The sequence below is a fragment of the Lepidochelys olivacea genome (assembly GCF_965140295.1).
Source record: "Lepidochelys olivacea isolate rLepOli2 genome assembly, chromosome: 25".
Taxonomy (NCBI): domain Eukaryota; kingdom Metazoa; phylum Chordata; order Testudines; family Cheloniidae; genus Lepidochelys; species Lepidochelys olivacea.
The window spans coordinates 10,442,466-10,462,288 of NC_140435.1; the positions used below are offsets into that span (position 1 = coordinate 10,442,466).

General features: G+C 44.3%; 1 protein-coding gene across 6 annotated transcripts in view; it reads left to right on the top strand.

Moving 5' to 3' along the window:
• RFX2 (regulatory factor X2) overlaps window positions 1–19,823 on the top strand; it is a 101,367-nt gene that overhangs the window by 55,004 nt on the left and 26,540 nt on the right. For 5 of the 6 annotated variants that reach the window (XM_084614709.1, XM_084614714.1, XM_084614711.1 and 2 more), the window contains exons 6-7: window positions 7,498–7,572; window positions 15,145–15,326. In XM_084614709.1, the coding sequence (XP_084470835.1) occupies window positions 7,498–7,572; window positions 15,145–15,326 (257 nt within the window). The remainder of the gene's footprint in view (window positions 1–7,497; window positions 7,573–15,144; window positions 15,327–19,823) is intronic. The other variant, XM_084614712.1, reaches the window with a different exon arrangement.

The following is a 19,823-nucleotide window of genomic DNA, read 5'->3' on the forward strand; positions in this document are numbered from 1 at the left end:
ATTTTTCATGTTCCTCCACCTGTGAAGTCTAGTGTTGAGTTCCTATGAGCCCAGCTGTACTGGACTCAATGGGATAAAAAAGTTTTTTTTCTTTAATATTTAAAAATATCAGGGGTGTTATGTTGGAACTTTCCAGTCTTAAAAGCAAGTACTAATTGGGTGCTAATGTCCTGTTAGAACACAGGTCATCTCCCTTTCCAAACGGCTGGTGTGTGTGGGTGTGTATATATAAATATGTAAACTTTGTTACAAATGTATGTAGGTAGCACCCGCTACTTTGGGGAAAAATGAGAACATCTAATCGGAGAACGCTCTTGAAAACGTGACCAGTAAAGTTCTCATTTCTAACCCTGCAGGGTTTTGAAATAGAAGACTTTAAATTTTTTGCATTTTCATGCCTAGAAGAGCTGTTGTTGATCCACAGCTGAATTTTGCCTGTTCTGGACATTGGGTGGGAAATTCCACATTTCTGGAGAAAGAGGCGGAAACATTTCTCTGGCAGGTTGTTTTTGAGATGAAGGGGGAAAAGCCATTGTTGGAAGCTGTTAGAGTAAATGCCAGGTGGGACAGGAGTAGTAGGAATTCATTTAGCACAGGGATATCACTCCACCTATATGGCTTGTATGTGTGTGTAAATACATAGTTTTAATTTCAGATGCATTTAAAAAACCAAATACAGGGCCTTCTGCTTATTTTGATTATGTCTGTCCTTGTCATTTTGAGTCAAATAAGTGCTGATCTTGTCACCTGCCTGGGGATGTATCTTAGTCTGCAGAGCAACATGGGATTATTCATGTTGTCAGGTGCTCTGATACTGTGGTGATGGGTACAGTACAAGAACCTTAATAGAATTAAATGTCAATAGCATCGTCTCACTAACAGGTCTAATTGCTGTAGCTGTCTTATGTTATGGGATTTTTCTTGGCTTTCTCTCTTCTTTGGCTTCATTCAGGATTTAGGCCCCTTACTGTTGAGACAGACCAGCAGGAACAATTCCTGCTCTAAATAGCTCACCGTCTAAGGACAGATAGACAAGAAGACAGGTCAGCAGGAAGAATAAACAACATATAATTTTTTAAAAAGTGAATATACATGTGAACTAGATTCGCTGTAGGTAGCACAGCAGAGGTGGATCTTCAAAAGGGATGTAAATGTGGCCAGGGTAGGAGCCTTGCAGATGGGCTCAGGAAGGGAGCACTGCATATGAAGCAGCAAGGAAGAAAGTGCAGAAATTTTCATGTGGATGGTTGAAGGTAGGAAAATGAGTGTAGAGGGTAGATGTGAACAACACAAAGTGAGACAAGTGAAAATAAGTGGAGCGGACAGAGTTCCCTAGAAGTCTGAAAGTAATGACAAGAAGCTTGAATTTCCTGCAAGAGAAGGTGAGGAGCCAGCAGAAGGATTCAAAGAAAGGAGTGACCTGATCAAATTGATTATCAAGGAAAATCTTTGCAACTTTAGTTGCAACATTTTGTATAGACTGAAGCGAGGGCAGCATGGATGTTAAGGAGGCCAAAGAGGAAGATAGGATGTAATGAGGCCCTGCAGAAGAGATTCAGCTGTGGGGATGGAAAGTAAAAGGCAGCTCATGGTGATATTGAAGAGGAGGAAGCAGCAGAATTTGGGTGTGGCCTGGGTGACTGGGCGGAGACCAGGAGGGGAGTGGTGCTGTCAACAGTGACAGAACGGGGGAAGATGAGTGTTTGGGAGGGGAGATGAATAAAGCAGACAGCGAGACATTCAAGCGGAGAGGACAAATGATCTTCATATGTAAAATCTGTGGTCAAGAACCAGCAGTCCCAAACTGGTGATAGCATAAGGAATGTTTCTGGTCTTAACTTGTTCTTTGCTGGTAAAGCCTACTGAAATCCTGGCAAAGGGTTTACTAGTAAAGGTCTGTGTGACCCTAAAAAAGAAATAAGCATCTAAGCCCGCCCCCCATAAGAATGGCCATACTGTGTCAGACTAATGGTCCATCTAGCCTAGTATCCTGTCTTCTGATGTGGCCAATGCCAGGTGCTTCAGAGGGAATGAACAGAACTGGTAATCATCAAGTGATCCATCCCCTGTCACCCATACCCAGCTTCTGGCAAACAGAGGCTAGGGACACCATAGCTGCCCATCCTGGGTAATAGCCATTGATGGACCTATCCTCCATGAACGCATCTAGTTCTTTTTTTGAACCCTGTTATAGTCTTGGCCTTCACAACATCCTCTGGCAAAGAGTTCCACAGGTTGACTGTACATTGTGTGAAGAAATACTTCCTTTTGTTTGTTTTAAACTTGCTGCCTGTTAATTTAATTTGGTGACCCCTACTTCTTGTGTTATGAGGAGTAAATAACATTTCCTTATTTACTTTCTCCATACTAGTCATGATTTTATAGACCTCTATTCATATCCCCCCTTATTCGTCTCTTTTCCAGTATGAAAAGTCCCAGTCTTATTAATCTCTCCTCATATGGAAGTTGTTCCATACTCCTATAATTTTTGTTGCCCTTTTCTGTACCTTTTCCAATTCCAATATATCTTTTTTGAGATGAGGCAACCAGATCTGCATGCAGTATTCAAGATGTGGGTGTACCATGGATTTATATAGAGGCAATATGATATTTTCTGTCTTATTATCTATCCTTTTCCTAATGATTCCCAACATTCTGTTTGCTTTTTTGACGCTGCTGCACATTGAGTGGATGTTTTCAGAGAACTATCCACAATGACTCCAAGATCTGTTTCTTGAGTGGTAACAACTAATTTGAATTTATCAACCTCTCAGTATGACTGTGAGTATGGCTGGAAAAATGATCTTCTCCATGGTCTTTAGCTAGCAGCACTACCAGATGGGCTGAGACGTAGGACTCCTATGAAGTCATATGATTATGCCTATTCTAGGAGAGGGGTGTTTGTGATGTCTATGCTAGGAGAGGGTGTGTGTGTAATCAGATGTCCAGAGGCAGGACAGCCTGATGTTTTCATATCCGTAGCTCCCCAGAACCCTTCTCTTCCTCTGGTCCTTTCTGAGCCGTAGTAATCCAGATGATTTTAGCTCTTTGCTCAGGAAACGGGTTTGTACCCATTTTTACTCTTACTCGTACCAATTAGTGAGTAGCAGTTAATAGAGAACTGTTGTCACCTTGTACACCAGTGTTCATGATGTGAACCAGCAAATCTTAAATAATGCATGTCTCTGGCTTGCCGGTTGACCTTTCTTGTTAAATAACAAAGATCTAGTTCCTCTCTGTTCTGGGCTAAAGCTGGGATGGAGGGAGGGAAAGATACAGCAGCTGAGTTTCTTAAGGTGCTCTGCTGAACCACATTACCTTACACAACATATTTTTGGCAGCCTCAGCGTGCGGCCACCAACTCTTGCTGGTGGCCGCCCTGAGAATTTTTCCTAAAATACTTTAGGACAAACAAATACATATGCACATAGACATATCCAGATCATTGTAATTTATTTATGTAGGCTTTTTTGCAGACTCAATAATACAAATAATGTGCAGTTGTCTCTGCTTTTCACTGGACCTAAACAGAATAGAAACAAAAATAAAGTGCTTTGCATGTTTTGATTTTTTTTAGATTGCTAGTTAATAATTCTGCTACTGTGAAAAGTGATATTTGTATATTTGTTCATAGCGCTTTTCACAGCAGACTTACTTTGTCCCCCAGCATGCCAGGGCTGAGTAAGCCCTGGATGAGGAGGTGGGTAAGGAGGCAGGGGGGCCAGGGGCAAAGGGGGTCTGGAAGAGGCAGTGGGGGTTGAGGTGATCCTGGGGGGTGAGTCTGGGGGTGGCGCCATGCCCGCCACCCCAGGGCAGAAGCCTGAAGCCTGAGCTGCACCACCCCTGGGAAGGTGGGGAACTCTCACTGATTGCCTGTTCCTACAGTGTTTGTGGCTCCAGAAGGGGATAGGGACCAATCCCTGCAGGCAGCCCCAGGGGAGGAGCCATTACTTTGCTGTCCCCCCCAGCCCAGGAGGCTGTGGCTGCAAGAAAAGCCCCTGGTGGCCACATGCAGCCACAGTGGCATTTGAGAAACGCTGCTTTAGGCTACAAAAGCCCTGTGTCAGCCCAAAAGCAATTGATATTTCGAGTTGCCCAAACTTCAGTGTCCCTTCCACTAAAGTAGCAAATCATGGTGGGGGGGCTGTTGTTATTCTGATTAAAAGGACACACCTTAATGTGGGCTGTAAATATATCTAGGCACTTCCTACCAGCCTCTTCTTTTTTTGTGGGGGGATATAAAACGTAGCATTCACACTTCTTTAGGGCTGTGTTTATCACTGCATGCCTATGAGAGAGACTTGCTGCTTGCCTCTGCATTATGTGGATGCATACACAATGCAGATGCTCCGCTGTCTCCCTGTCTTGAACAGGGGAAGGAAACGGTGTCTCCCTATGACATTTTGACTGATTTCCTCAAGGCTACATCAGCAGTCTGCTTGTGCTGATGAGTTTTGGTTCTTCCCAGTTATCACAGGATGCTGGAGATGTTTCTTAGAAACATCTAAGTTTCTTAGTTCCTTGAAACTGGCCCTTTTTTGAGCTAGATAGTATCTTGTTAAGCTAAGGAGCACTGTAGCCTGAATACTTTGTACTGTATGTCACTGACTATTTCCTGAGTGGAAACAAAGGAATTTATTCTGCAGGGTAGTGTACAGGAGGTGGGGACAACACCTAGGCACAGACATTGTGGAAACCACTTCTTTGGCTACTGAAGTAACCAGATCCATTCCACTCATTTAGGGCTCTGGCAGATTTAGGCTTTGAAAATGGGTATTGTTCTACTTTACCTTATGGCCACCTTCTAGCATGCAGTGGGTCACACTATAAACTGCAGCGTAGGGAGTAAGCTAACATATATAAAGGAGACCGTAAGCAGGGTGATCTCCATTCGGATAACAAATGCAAGGCAACAAATGGAGCAAGTGGGCTGTCGGCAACGTGGTAACACTTACACCTGCAGCTTCAAACCAGCGATGCTCTGCAGGGGTGATCCTGCAGCATTCTCCGTACCATACCTCTGCTAAATGGTGGCAGGTGCAGTATATGAGCCATCTTGGCCAACTCACTTTTGGGAAAGAGAAATTGTTAATGGTACCTCTTACCTGGATGTGCGTTATTAGTTATTACGACAATGTGCGCCTTCTTATCCCATCTCCACTAATGAGCCATGAATAGGGCCCTACCAAATTCAAGGCCATGAGTAACGCGTCACGGACCATGAAATCTGGTCTTTTGTGTGCTTTTACCCTATGCTACGCAGATTTCACAGGGGAGACCAGTGTTTCTCAAACTGGGGGTCCTGACCCAAAAGGGAGTTGCAGGGGGGTTGCAAGGTTATTTTAGGGGATTGTGGTATTGCCACCCTTACTTCTGCGCTGCCTTCAAAGCTTGGAGGCTGGAGAGTAGCAGCTGTTGCCCAGGCACCCAGTTCTGAAAGAAGCACCCTGCAGGCAACAGCGCAGAATTAAGGGTGACAATACCATACCATGCCATCCTTCTGCACTGCTGCTGGCGGCAGCTCTGCCTTCAGAGCTGGGATCCCAACCAGCAGCCACCGTTCACCAGCTGCCCAGCTCTGAAGGCAGGGCCCCGCCAGCAGCAGCGCAGAAGGAAGGGTAGCAGTACCGCAACCCCCCCTACAATAACCTTGCGACCCCCACACGACTCCTTTTGTACAATTACAACACTGCAAAATTTCAGATTTAAATAGCTGAGATAATGAAATTTATGGTTTTTAAAATCCTATGACCACGAAATTGACCAAAATGGACCATGAATTTGGTAGGGCCCTAGCCACGAATAATGAGTTGCTTAGGCCTTCTCTACTACTGCGCAAGTAGGCGGGGAACTGGAGGGTGTATACTTGCCAAGACCTAAGCTTGGGTCTTACTTGCTTCACTTGTAAACAACCAGTGCCCTCTGTCACTGACAGCTTATACAGCTCAGGGAGCTGCATCCCTCTGTTACCAAGGTCACCAGTTGTTGCAGAATATCCAAGAGCCCTCTGTCCAGGTCTTAGCGTACCATTTGTATGTATTTTGAGAGATTGACAGATAGTACTTGGCCTTGAAGGGCAAGGGAGAGGGGGGAACAAGATTTTATTTCTTTAGATTGTAACAAATTTTTCAGTGCCTCATGACCCCCCATATTTGCCTTTGGTAACTTCTCTGGGTGTTGCGACCTATCAGTTGGGAAATACTGATTAAAATATTGTTTTCCTTCTCCAAATCCTGAAGAATTTTGCCACCTGCTTGGGGTGTCCCCTTGCAGGAATGCTCAGAAAAAATGATCTAGGAGATTTGGGCTCCTCTGCTGCCTGTGGTGGGAAAAGCAAAATACACCTTTAAGTAACAAAACGAAAACTGCAAAGCTGCTATACAGACAGAACAGTCTATTGCTGAATAGACTGCCATCCCCAAAAGGAGCAGCTCTGACAATGAAAGGTGAATTGGCCTCTACGTCCACTATTGGGGGTCTGCCTGTTCTTGAGCTTAATAATAGTCAGCTATAATTACATAGCAGATTTCATGCTGAATGCTTTACTACTGACTGTCTAAAGGGGCTCCCCCGCCATTGGTTTGAAGCCAGCAACACTACACAGCAGTGTATTAAATGAGGAAATGAAGGATAACTTCTTTAATCGAATGTGCATGGACATCAAGGCCCGCAGAATGTAAATACTCAAGGTGGAATATCTGTTGGGTAGAGTGCCATGAGATCATGACCATGGACGGCTGAGACCTTGGTTTAAACTCTCACCCAAGGGCTGACACCATTCTGCAACTCTGGTTCAAAGGGGAGAGTGCCCCGTAGTGAAAGACTTTCAGCACACGGAGGTCTTGCATCCAGCTACTGACAAGGCCCACTTCTGTTTAGCCAGTAAGATACTATATGGCATACTGCAAGGCTGTATGATTTTAGAGTGACACCTTATGCCCGTTAGTGCATTATCTGTAGTAGCTCTGCTGCATTCAGTGCTTTGTTCAACTACTATTAATTTGTTTGTTGTTTCTATTAGTAATTTAGGAAATGCTAATAACCAAAGCTATTAATTTGGGCTTCACAGAGATGGATCTGATGATAAAATGCACCATCTTTATGTGGTTCTCTATTTAGACATGCAATAGCTCATTGCTACCGATGAGAATTTTTGGAGGAGTGATTCACTATATTTGTAGCAGAAAAGGGGAAAGACATAGACATCTCTTTAATAACAGGGAATTTAAAACACAAGTTCTGAAATGATCCTAGCGCCGTTCTTTCATCCTTAATGTGTGTCCTGGCTGCACAGTTAGTTTGCATGTGTTACAATAACATTTCTTTGCTGCACCTTCAGCCCATAAGGACTGTATCTCATCTACCTTGCATCTTTGTCATGAGCCTGTTTATAGAAAGCATTAATCATTATTCAGATTATTAATAAAGACAAATCTTGGCTGTTGCTAACTATCTGATTTCCTTTCTTTTCTTTTTTCTCGTGCACATTTTCTTTAGCTTGAAATGGCGATTGAAAACCTACAAAAAAATGAAGGGATTACATCACACAAAAGCAGTTTGCTCAACAGCCATGTAAGTTACTATTGGACTTTACAACCTATTCCCTGCTTTGTTAGGAGCATTATTTATAGATGTTTTGTACACCAGCTAATCTGGGCAAATCAAAGCAGCCTAGGGTTTGGTTGCCTGCACTCCCCATGGCAGCCCTGTCCATAGAAACAAACAATAGTGTGCAAAAGCCTGCAATGATTTTTATGTTTGTTTGTCAAGATGCTCTGGATTCTGTTATCTGTCTCTGCCCCATATTTGTTTATTTAATCTGCCTTGAAATGGAAGCTGCAGGCACTTAGGTAAATGCACTGAGAGTTTTGTCTCCCTTCACTGGAAGTTTGCTGGAAAACAGTTTTGTAAGGCTCTGCAGCAACACTCTGTAGTGAATCGTAACAGATGTCCCCTACACCTGTGTAACAAAAGCATACTGTGTGTCTGTGTCTTGGAGTGCCTGAGCCTGTATTTCTTCTTTCTATAGCCAGGAAAGGCCTTGACTGTTGCAAAGCTATGCTAAACCCACTTGCTGGACCTTTCCATTTCATACTGATAGCAACCATTTCTTTGCTTTGGGTGAAATTCACCCCCATCTTCTGGGTCTATACAAGGTCTTCTGTGTTATGTCTTCAGGCCTTGATCCCGCAAAGCGTAATTTTTAAGTACATAATTATGTGGGGCTAAAAGGCTCTAATCCAAACCGTGCTGAAGTCAATAGGAAGGTTCCCATTGAATTCAGTGGATTTTGGATCAGGCCCCAAGTGTGGTTTTACACTGAAGTGTCATGGTATAAAATGACACCTTTTCCCACAGTCCTGGTCTCTCTGTGCATTTAAAGTCAGATCTGTTGACCCTGTAGGGGAACAAAAGAATAACTACCCCCCACCAGCTCTGGAGCAGTGGCGTAGCCAAGATGGAACATTTGGGTGGGCCCCAACATTGGGTGGGCAGGAGGGCAGTGACGGGGGAAGGAGGGATCGGGGCCCGCCTCCCCCTACCACCTCCAGCCGGCCTTGGGGTTGTGGGGGCGATGGATGCTCTGGCCAGGGGACCTCTGGGGCCCCAGGTGCACACCCAGTTCTGGGAGGAGATGCCATTCTGCAGCAGCAATGGCAAGCCAGGCCTGGCTCCCCAAGTGGCAGGATTCCTCTGTCACCCTGGGGTCAGCTGAAGCTCGACCTCCTCCCACTGGCGGATTAGCCACTGGGCCAAAGGGATGTGCCCAGGGGTCCCAGCCAATTGGGGGGCCCCAGAAAGATGGGCGTCTCCACCTGGTGCTCCCGCTGGAGAGCGGGGTTGGGGCGCAGGGCTTGCCCAGCTCCCCAGCTGGAACGTCGGGCAGGCAGAGCAGGGCAAGCCCCCGACCCTGCTCCCCAGCTGGAGTACTGGGCGGAGTGGGGCAAGCTCCCACGACCCGACCCCGCTCCCTGGCAGGAGCTCTAGGCGGGCAGAGCAGGGCAAGCGCCTAACCCTGCTCCCCAGCTGGAGCGCTGGGCAGGCGGGCGGAGTGGGGCAAGCCCCCAACCACACTCCCCCGCTGCCCACAGGAGCACCGAGTGGGCAGAATGGGGCAAGCTCCCGCCCCCCAACTCCACTCCGCAGCTGGAGCACTGGGCAGGTGGGCAGAGTGGGGCAAGCTGGGGCCGGATCAGAGCTGGGGCCGGGGGGTGGGCCTGGATGCTAAGTGGGTGGGCTGTGGCCCACCCAGGCCCACCTTTGGCTATGCCCCTGCCGTGGAGAACTAGCACAGCTCTGCTGTAGTGAACTGGACATCTTTTTGGTTCACACGTCAACGAAACTGTTAATTTAATTGTCCAATCCCTCGAGGTGCTGAACTCCTGGTTCTGAGGTGCTGAACTTTCGGCCCGGAGCACCCTCAACTCTCATTTGAGTCCATGGGAATTGAGATCACTTAGCACCTTGCAGGATCAGGCCTTCAAATTCCTGTGTCATCAGATTATATTCATGGTTACCCGTGTGCAACTCCACCGAAGAGCAGCACAGATGAGACTATGGGAACATCTGCTGTACAGAGTCAGCATGCATCTGATGAAGTGAGCTGTAGCTCACGAAAGCTCATGCTCAAATAAATTTGTTAGTCTCTAAGGTGCCACAAGTACTCCTGTTCTTTTTGCGGATACAGACTAACATGGCTGCTACTCTGAAAAGAGTCAGCCTTATTGATGATGGTGCATAAGCTGGAAATAACCCGGCTGTTAGAGCACAGGGTGGTTTAGATGACCTGGCAGTAGGAAAAATACACACTTGTCACCTTGAGAACATTTTGATGTGGAAAAATATTGCAATAAATGTGGAATCCCACTCTGACCAATTTTTAAAATAGTCATGTCTCTGAGTAGAACAGCATTCATTCTGGAGTCTGGGACCATGCCTGGCTATTCTGCACTAGGGTGAATTTCACCAGAAAATAACTACCAGTTTTTTTCAAGTATATCAACTTTATTTTTGAGTTATTGTAGTCAGTGTTCTGTTTGATCGGATTTTATAAGAAATCTCCAGAATTGCCTTCCCCAAGTGTTCAAAAAGTATGTGATTGCTTTAAACAATCATTAGATTTATTTATTTTTTAAAATTGATTCTTTTTGTTTGATTTTTTGGTTTGAACCTTTAGGAGTCACATTTTTAAGCTTATTTCTGCAACCACAGGGCTAGAAACTTACTTTACAGGAGAATCTCAGCTTTCATTTTTTTTAATCACATAATTCCAGGAACTGGGGCTTTAAGATAAACACCAAAAATCATGAGACCTGCAATAAAATCATGGGAGTTGGCAGCACTGAATCTCTTCTAGTATTTCTGGGAATTTCTAAAGAGCACTGCTGATATCATAAAGTCTATGACTCTATGAAGTGCTGTAGGAGGACAGAAGGCCGAAGGGTCAGAAACTCAGGCTACCCAGCTGTGTCTGGTGACGATTTAAATGTCCATTACAACAGGCAGGCTCCTCTTTTTTTCTGTGTGGAGGCAAAAATGCTTCTGACTTCCAGCATTAAAAATAAAATAAAATAAATCTCTGAATCAAAAATCCTTTGCTAGCTTCCTTGCAAGCATGTCCTGCTGCAAGCATGTCCTTTTGAAATCCCTGGTAGAGTAGATAAAGTAACTGGCTGGTTTGAGTTTCCTTTTTCCTTCTCATGAACAAACCGTTGCTGTTTCTGTTCTATGTTAAATGGAATTACTTTACAGTGTACAAGTAAAGAACAAGAACGAAGGTTTCTTTAAATTATCTGTAGTTTTATTTAGGTTCTGTTATAAATAAGTTTTTACAAAACCTAATACGTATACGTGTTTTTCATGAAAACGTGTATACATCTTAGTGTTTGCAACCCTGCTGTTAGAAACCCGAATACAACAGTATTGGGCTTGTGCATGAGAATCAGAAAGTGAAAGGCAAAAGGAGGCAACAGTCTGTCCAAGCTGAATGGACTGGAAAAAAATTAACTTGGCATAAATCATGCAAATAAAAATAGATTTTTTAAAGCTTTGTTTTGATTATTCCTAGCACTGTTAGTAACATGAGCAAGGATTGCATTTTTCTCTTGGCAGTTTGCCTTGGGCCCCCTATTTTAGAGGGTCCCCAAACCAAATGGTATTGCAACTTGGTGCAGAGTCACAGCACCACTCACATTTGGCCTGTCTACCCCCCCATCATGATGGGGGGTGGACATCTGGGCCAAACCTGAGTGGTGCAGCAACCCCGTGCACTATGCTGCAATGCCTGGAGCGGGGAGTTGGGCCCAGACTTATAGAACAGGAGCTGTCACTGTGGAGGGAGCTCACTCTCCACCCTGTCCTCCCTGGAGGCCTCCCCTTAGTGGTAATTTTTTTTGAAGGGCTGCGGGGGGGCTCAGTATCAGATTTTTGCCCTGGGCTTCCAAAATCTCGGTGTGGCCCTGAGTGTCTCTGTAACAAGGAAACTAGCTCCCAGGGAAGTTGTTAGCGAGTGACAATTATAGTATTAGCTAGGGCTTAGTTCCTTTCTTTGTTTCTTGTGCAAAAAAGTTTCATTAAGGTCGTAGAGAACCTTGCAGAGGTTTTCATTAAGTTCATTAAGTATTCTGTTGAGGTTTGTTTTACTTCTTCATACTTCATGTTACACAAATCTGTAAATTCCTAGGATAAAGATTCCTATATTACCAGCAGCAATTGTATCATGTCAAGATTTCAAAAACCAGTAAGTTTTATTTATCGGGCAATCGCTTTATGTACTCCCTTAGGCCCATTCCTGTAAAAACCCTTCTTCATACAGTTTATACTATTGAAATCAAGGACACTGTTCACATGAGTATGAGCTACTTTTGGTAGCAAGTCTTTGTGGGATCAGATCCTAGCCCTCCAAAAAGTTCTTGTTGCATATGGTAATGTGTACTTGATGGATCAGAAAGTTAGAAACTGAGGCTAAAGTTATAGCTACAGTGACACATGAAATTATTTATGAAATGATGTTTCATATAACTATATAAGCTATAACTATTGCTGAGACAGCACTAATCACATGCGTAGCATAAGACAATTAGGTCAGAGGGAAGGCTCTGTGGATGTCAGTTATATGAATTTTCAGATGCTGGGAAGAGACTTAAATGAGGCTACAATATTCAAGTGTGTGTGTCTGAAGTTAAGCACCTAAATCCATATTTAGGCACCAAGTGGTCTGATTTGCAGAGATTCTGAGCAGCTACAGGTTCTGAACACCCACTACTTACAGGGGCTGTTCATTCTCTGCATCTCTGAAAACCAGGCCATTTCTTTAGGCACCCAAATGTGGATTTGCTTGTTTAGCGTCAGCCAACCATATTTGAAAATCTCCTCCTGCTGAAATCTTTAAGGAGGGAATCACATAGGGTTCTATTACCAAGTATAACTAATGATTGGATAAAGCTGAGCAATGGAAAATACGCAGTGACTATCAGGAAATGTTTCCTGGACGTAAACTAATCTCCTTTGGGAAATGGTAGAAACTGAAATGTTGCCATTGACTTCAATGGGGCCAGCATTTTACCCCAAATTTCTTTTAAAATTAGACTGGACAAAGCACTAGTAAAACTACTTCAGGGAATAATTCTCCATGGACAGACTAGGAGGAACGCAGTGAGCTAAAGAAGAATGAATCTTCACTTCTGTGACAAAGAAGTCAGGAGATCAAGTCCTTGAGACGACGTCTCAGCAAACAATGGTGTAATTGCAGGATGACGCCCCCTATTTTTGGTTACTTTGGACACATGTAATTAATGCTAGGACTTTTCAGGGGCTAAAAAAGCGAAATGCACAAAAATCTTTGTAACATCTGCTTCCCGCGGCAAGTCCTTAGATGTTGTTAGCAACTAACTTCCTGAGTGAGTTCCTTGGAACTGGAACATGTTTAGAAGGTCAAACCTAGTTGTGACTGATCAGCACCGAGTTGGGTCCACAGGACAAATGGAACCAATGAAGAAAAAGGTTAACTTACGGCCAACGAATCTTCTAAATACATGGGGTGGGCTAAAATGAACATGGATACAGACTCATTGAAAACAGCACTACTTACCTGCATGCTAGGAGCGTTTGGGTTCATCTCATGTTATAGCTGGCTTAATCAGTAACTTAATGGCTACAGCATGGGTCATTGTAAGAATTTAGTGTGCCATTCTCGTTTCAGGGATCCATGGAGATATGACTCCCTCTGCAAATAAGGGTATGAAGTGATGTGGGTCACCATACTCTTAATACCCTTTTAAAACAGAGCTTGAGACTGAAGGCTTAGATTTTGAAAATTCTTTATCTGTGAGATGTGTATAAAAGAGCAGATAAGATGTTAATGGGAATAATGCTCCAAGCAGCTCTCCGAAATACAGGGTTCAGAGCAAATGACCCAAGTAGTCTCTTCTGGCCCTGGTATCTAGTGATCTGATCCAAAGCTCATTGAAATCAATGGAAACAGTTTGATGAATTTCAATGGCATTTCGGTCAGGCCCTAAGGTTTTCTGTTAATATAAAGAAATAAAACCTAAAATGTAGCATTTAAATTTATCTTGTATGCAGTAGCTCATAATAAGCTGAAGTTTCAAATTTTAGGCACTCAACTCGCAACTACAAAACACTTGCATAGATGTAATTAGCTCATTTTGTGCATAAAAGGAGTATGGTGCATACTTCAGTTCTGATTCTACTCTGACAGAAACATATGTTGAAAATACCTCAGTTGAAATAAATGGGCCTGATTCACCACTGCATACTTGAGTTCTGATTTCAGTGGAGTTACTGCTGTAAAACTTGAGTATCGAGTAGTGCATTAGGCTGCTAGAGATTTGCTGCTATAAACCTGCTATCAGGAAGATACAGGCCTTTTTGTGTGTGAGCAGGTGTGTGTTTGCTGAACAGAGACCTGCATGCACAAGTGTACAAAGCACTTGGCATGAGCTTTAATACCATTGACTTCAGGGACAAAGCATCTGCTTAAGGTTAAGCACATACTTGAATGCTTTGTTATACCAGGGTCATATTTTGCAGATATGATTTTGGCACACAACACTTGATTCTGCTCTCCTGTTAGCTTTACATCAGTGTAACTCCATTTGCTTCAATTGAGTTACTCCTGATTTACACCAGTACAAAGGGAGATCAGAATCAGGCCCAGTTTTGAAAACGTTGGCCCAACATATCATCAGGATTCTCCTAATTTTTATTAAAGGAAGTACCTTATCAGTATTTACTCCTGGTTGTACATCTATCTTTTCTTTTGCTTTTTTATTTTATTAGTCAATATTTGCTTTAAAATTGTACTCTTTTTATTTTTCTGAATCTGGCATTTAGCCAGTTAGAGGCTTTACATTCTAATTCATGAACTGCAGTTGTGTGACTGACCTACCCTTTCAAACTGGCTGAACATAAATAATTTATATCTAATTGCAAACTCTGATCAAGATAAATGTCAAGAGAAGTAAAGTTCAGACAATATATTTTGAAAAATAGCTGGTAACTTGTCAGATTTTAAGGTAGGGTTTGGCAGCCATTTAATTTTGTTGTTAAGGGGACAGTTGTAAACATTTTAAGCTTGAAATTAAGACACATTAATTCAAACAAGCTTTGCCTGCTGCACTAGCAGTTGGAAACTGCTAATAGACAGAGAAGCAATGTATTCAGATTCCGCTGAGATCTTTCTTTCCTAGTAAATAGCATCAGGTATCGTAGCCTTTGTTCTCCTTAACAGTGAACTCATGAGACTTTTTTATTTTATTTTATTTTATTTATTGATTGATTGATTGGCTTTACATGAATGCAAGGAGAATACAAATCATGGAATTGAGTAAAGGGAAGACACCAGCATAAGTGGCAATGTATACTTGGGTGCTGTATGTGACACATACATATGTGTCACACTGTTCCTACATCATGGAGGACATAAATATCAGATTGAAACACACAAGAGTTAGCTGCAGTTATGTACTAACTACCAACCACTTAAGTCCTCTTGAACTCTGATCACATCAGGAAGGTTCTCCTCCCTTTTAAATGTTGTCATCTTTTTAAGCAGGCCATTTTAAACATCTTTAGTCTTTCACGTGTGTGGGCTTTTAAAAAATTACATTTTTGTACATAAAGCTCCAGTGGCTGTTGGACAACTATGAGACTGCTGAAGGTGTGAGTCTTCCTAGGAGCTCGTTGTATAACCATTACTTGCGGCACTGCCAAGAGCACAAACTGGATCCGGTGAATGCTGCTTCCTTTGGAAAACTGATTCGTTCTGTGTTCATGGGGCTGAAAACTCGGCGCTTGGGAACAAGGTTGGTATAAAGGGGTTTGAGATTAGGGCTCAGTGGTAGCAGAAGCACATTCCCACCTTCCTTTGGCCCCTACCAGTTTCACTTTACCACTGTTTCTGTAAGGTCATGGAAAGGCCAATGAGCTCAAATACCACTTCATTAAATTAAATGCTAAATACCATTGCACCGGACACTCACTGCATTCAATGATGTTGCAATGAGTAATGGATGAACGGGCAACGACTTGCCATCTTTTTTATTGTTATCACCTTTTTAATAATGTGGTGTGGATTACTTGAGCGGCTTTGTTGTGTAGTGATCTTAATATTAGGAGTCATGGATAATTCCCAGCTCTGCCATAGACTTGCTATTGGGGATTTAGGCAAGCTCCTTCACCTGCCTATATATCATTTTATCCATCTGTAAAATTGGTTTAATACTTCCTTCAGAGGAGTGTTTGAGGCTTAACTGAAGTTTGTAAAGCCTCTGAGAGCCTCAGGTTGTAGTAGTAACTGTTTTCAGTGGTTGCAGATTGTCCTTAAGAACAGTGGCTCTTGACTTTACATTTTGCAGGAGGGAGAACTACTGCCCTGTTCTGCCGCAATCTATACCACAAAATGCTCCTCCCCTCCTGTCCCTGGTGCTGCAGACCCACCCAACATTATTCACCTGTAACAGCCATTTATTCCTAGGTCTATATAGTAACCACCAAACAATATCTCAAATGGAAAATTGCTATACGTAATCTTAACAGGTCATAAGGTAAGAGTCCTCTCTCTGCAGGAATCAGCTGTGTCATGTATTTGAGGATAACGTTTAATTACAGTGGTGTTCCTGAATCGGCTGCAGGGTGGAGAGGCAGCCATTTTGCTGAAGAGATCTCATTTGGGATGTCTGACCATGGTGGGAGGTGAACAGAGCTTGCAAGCCAGTTTCTTAAGCAGTCTTTATTCTGTTTTGAATTTTGGCTTAACAATAATAAACCCCATTGTTTTAAAAGCTAAACAGTCAAGTTCAACTTTGGCATTATGATTCAGTATTACAGCAGATGGGGAAACTGGTTTCCAATCTCACACTCTGTTCCACTCATCCCAATCAGTGTCACAAATGAGGTCCCTTTTCATCAAAATTGCTACCAGGAGCTGGAGACTTAGAGAATCATACTGCAATTAAACAGTTAGATTCTAATCTCACTGAAAGATTACACCAAAAGAATTCTGTTGACTTCAGTAGCGGTTACTCCAGGTTTTTACTCCAGTGTAACTGAGATCAGAATCTGACCCCAACCCTTTAGATACAGACATGCTTTTCAGAGTTTTCTAATGCAGAAGTAGGCTTCTTATCTATAAAACTTCCAGGGTGCTGGGCCGAGTCCCATGTGCAGAGTGTTCTTCTTAAAAAGTGGGAGGACCCTAACTAAAACAGAAAAGGTTAACTTGAATATTTGTGTTTGGAAGATGGTTAAAACCCCAGACATGCTGCTGCACATATATTTTTGAAGGAGTGTATTGCTTTATAAGAGAAAGTAAAATACACTGACATTTTTTGATAAGGTAACAAATGGTCAAAGTGTGTGTTTGTGCACACACATGCGTATAAAGGTATAAATATTGGGGTGACAAATATTTTAATAAAAATTTGACACTCAGTCAAGGTACTGTCAAATTTCTGTGAAACAATGCTTTCCTGCAAAATGTTTCCATTTCGTTGAAACAGCATTTTCTGAGGGAAATATGTTCAGTTGGAAAAACTTCAACCAGCCCTACCTGAAGAGAATTTGTGCTCTTGGGGCTGTGCTTTCTAAAAATGCTCAGCACCCACAATGTGAGCCAGATTTTAAAGAGTTTGGTGCCTAAATGGGAGATGAAAGAAGGAGCCAGATTTTGATAAGAGCTCAGCACATTGGGTGCATGCTAGATGCTGAGTTGTTGTGAAAATCGGGCCCTTCCATAGGTGGCTAAATAAGAGCTGAGCTGTTCTGAAATTTGGCCCTGATTGTGGGTTCTGAGTCCTTGGAAAACTTGGCCCTTAGTAAAAACATTTGAAATGAAAGATGTGTGGATTCTGAAGAGTGCAGCCAAACAAACGCAGAAATACCAAAACTCTTACTAAATAAACATAGTAGTTATTTAACTTCGAGTCACAAGTTTAGGTCCACTGAAATCCCTTTTAAATGGGTTAAGACAATAGCTATGTAAAATATATTACAATAGCTAATCAGATAATACAAAGCTTGCAAAATCCTTCATTACAGCAACAGACAGGGCTAAGCATTCCAAAATCTTCCCTTTATAAACCTGAAGAGACTAATTCCTACCCCAAGAAGGAAAGGGGTTCCATGTAGAAAAACAGTTGTCAGACAGCAGTTCCCTTCTCTAAATTCTCTGTGGTTGAGCTGTGAAAGCATCATTAAATTCAAGGTGTGTTCAGACTCTTCAATACAGTGAAAATCATAACCATTCTAAAGAGCACCAACGCGGGTGTCTCTGAGGCTGTAACGAGTGCTTTCCCAGCCATTTATCCTGTCCCAGTGAGGACCTGCTTGGCCATCATTCGTTACAAATTAACAACTCTTGCTGCAGTCTGATTGAGCAGAACTACTATCTTCAGACATCCAGGCTGTGTAATTACCATCCTCATTTCTATAGCCAAGCACTGGGTAGATCAAAAAAGAACGCCTAGCTTAGTGGGGATACTTTAATTGAGTCATCCATGTGGAATGCTGACAGCTTAGGAGACCGTACAAAGCTGCGGTGATCAGCCAGAGAAGAACTCCCAGCCATTCCTGCTGTTTCGAAATCTTGTGTAGGCTTAATTCAGCCTTACAAAACTACCATGAAAATGAACTAGGTCAGGTATAAAATTCACCTTCTGCCATGGTGACTGATGATAATTTGGGGGCATGGGGTAAGAGTTGGGGGAACCAGATTTTTCTCACCCCCTGGTGAGGGGTCAATTAGGATGGTTTTATCCAATTTTATGTGCAGAAATCTAACCCCTACAGCAGGGGTCGGCAACCTATCAGAAGTGGTGTGCCAAGTCTTCATTTATTCACTTTAATTTAAGGTTTCACGTGCCACTAGTACATTTTAATGTTTTTTAGAAGGTCTCTCTCTATAAATCTATACATTATATAACTAAACTATTGTCATATGTAAAGTAAACAAGGTTTTCAAAATGTTTAAGAAGCTTCATTTAAAATTAAATTAAAATACTGATCTTTTGCCGCCGGCCTGCTCAGCCCGCTGCCAGTCTGGGGTTCTGTTCACCTAGGCCGGCAGCAGGCTGAGCGGGGCCTGCAGCCGGGACCCTAGCTAGCAAGGGGCCGGCAGCCAGAACCCTAGATTGGCAGGGGGTTGAGTGGGGCCAATGGCCAGGACCCCAGACTGGCAGTGGGCTGAGCAGCTCAGCCTGCTGCCGGTCTGGGATTCCGTCCGCCCGCTGCCGGTCTCGGATCTCAGCCCTGCCCACGTAGAGTGGGTACCTACCTTCTCCCTGGTTCTAGCCCATTCTCTTCCTCTCTCTCTGCACTGAGCTGAGGGTGGGAGTGCACAGAGCACAGGGCTGGGGGTGAAGGAGCAGGCTGGGGGTTGGGGTGTAGTGTCTGGCCAGGAGCTAGAATGAGGGAGGGGGCTCAGGGTTGGGGCAGGAGGTTTGGGTGTGGAGTGCTTACCTGGGCAGCTCCCATTTGGTGCAAGGGGTGCAGGTAGGAATGGGGGGGGGTGCAGGAGCTCCCGTTTGGTGCTCACAATGGGGGTGAGAATGTGGGGGGTGCAAGAATCAGGGCATGGGGGGCCAGGTATGTGTGGGGGGTTCTGGAGTCAGGGCTGGGGTCGTGGGGGGATGAGGGGTCAGGGCAGGAGGCTGGGGTGTGTGGGGGGTGCAAAGATCAGGGCAGAGGGCTGGGGTGTGTATGAGGGGGGTGCAGGGGTCAGGGCAGAGGGCTGGGGGTGTGGGCTGGGATCATGGGGGTGCTCCCAGCCCCCTGCCCTGAACGGCTCACGACAGGGGGCTGGAGGGGATATGCCCTGATTCCACCCCCCTTCCCCAAGACCCTGTCCCCATCTCTTCTCCGCCTCCTCCCTGGGGCAGCGAGAGCGCTGCGGCTCCACTTCTCCTCCTCCCTAGCAAGGGCCATCAGCTGATCAGCGGCAGGGCAGGAGGGGCAGGACCCCAGCACGCTGGGGGAAGAGGCGGGGGTGGGGGGAGCTTGCCTGCCCTGCAGCAGCAGCCGCGGACCAAGCTTCTTCACTCTACCCCCGTGGGGGGGCAGGGGAGGCGGAGAAGAGCGGGCCAGGGAGGGCAGGATTTTTAATGGCTCACTGCTGCCTGCTGGGGTCCTGGCCTGGGTTTGGCAGCGGGCGCTGAGTGGGGCCGGCGGCTGGGACCCGGCAGGCAGCAGCGTGCCGTAGGTTGCCGAGCCCTGCCCTACAGTGAAGTTCTGTTGCTGTATAAAGCCAATTCAGATTGAAGGGTAGAATGACTCCAAGGTCTCTGTGGCATTCTATATAAATAACA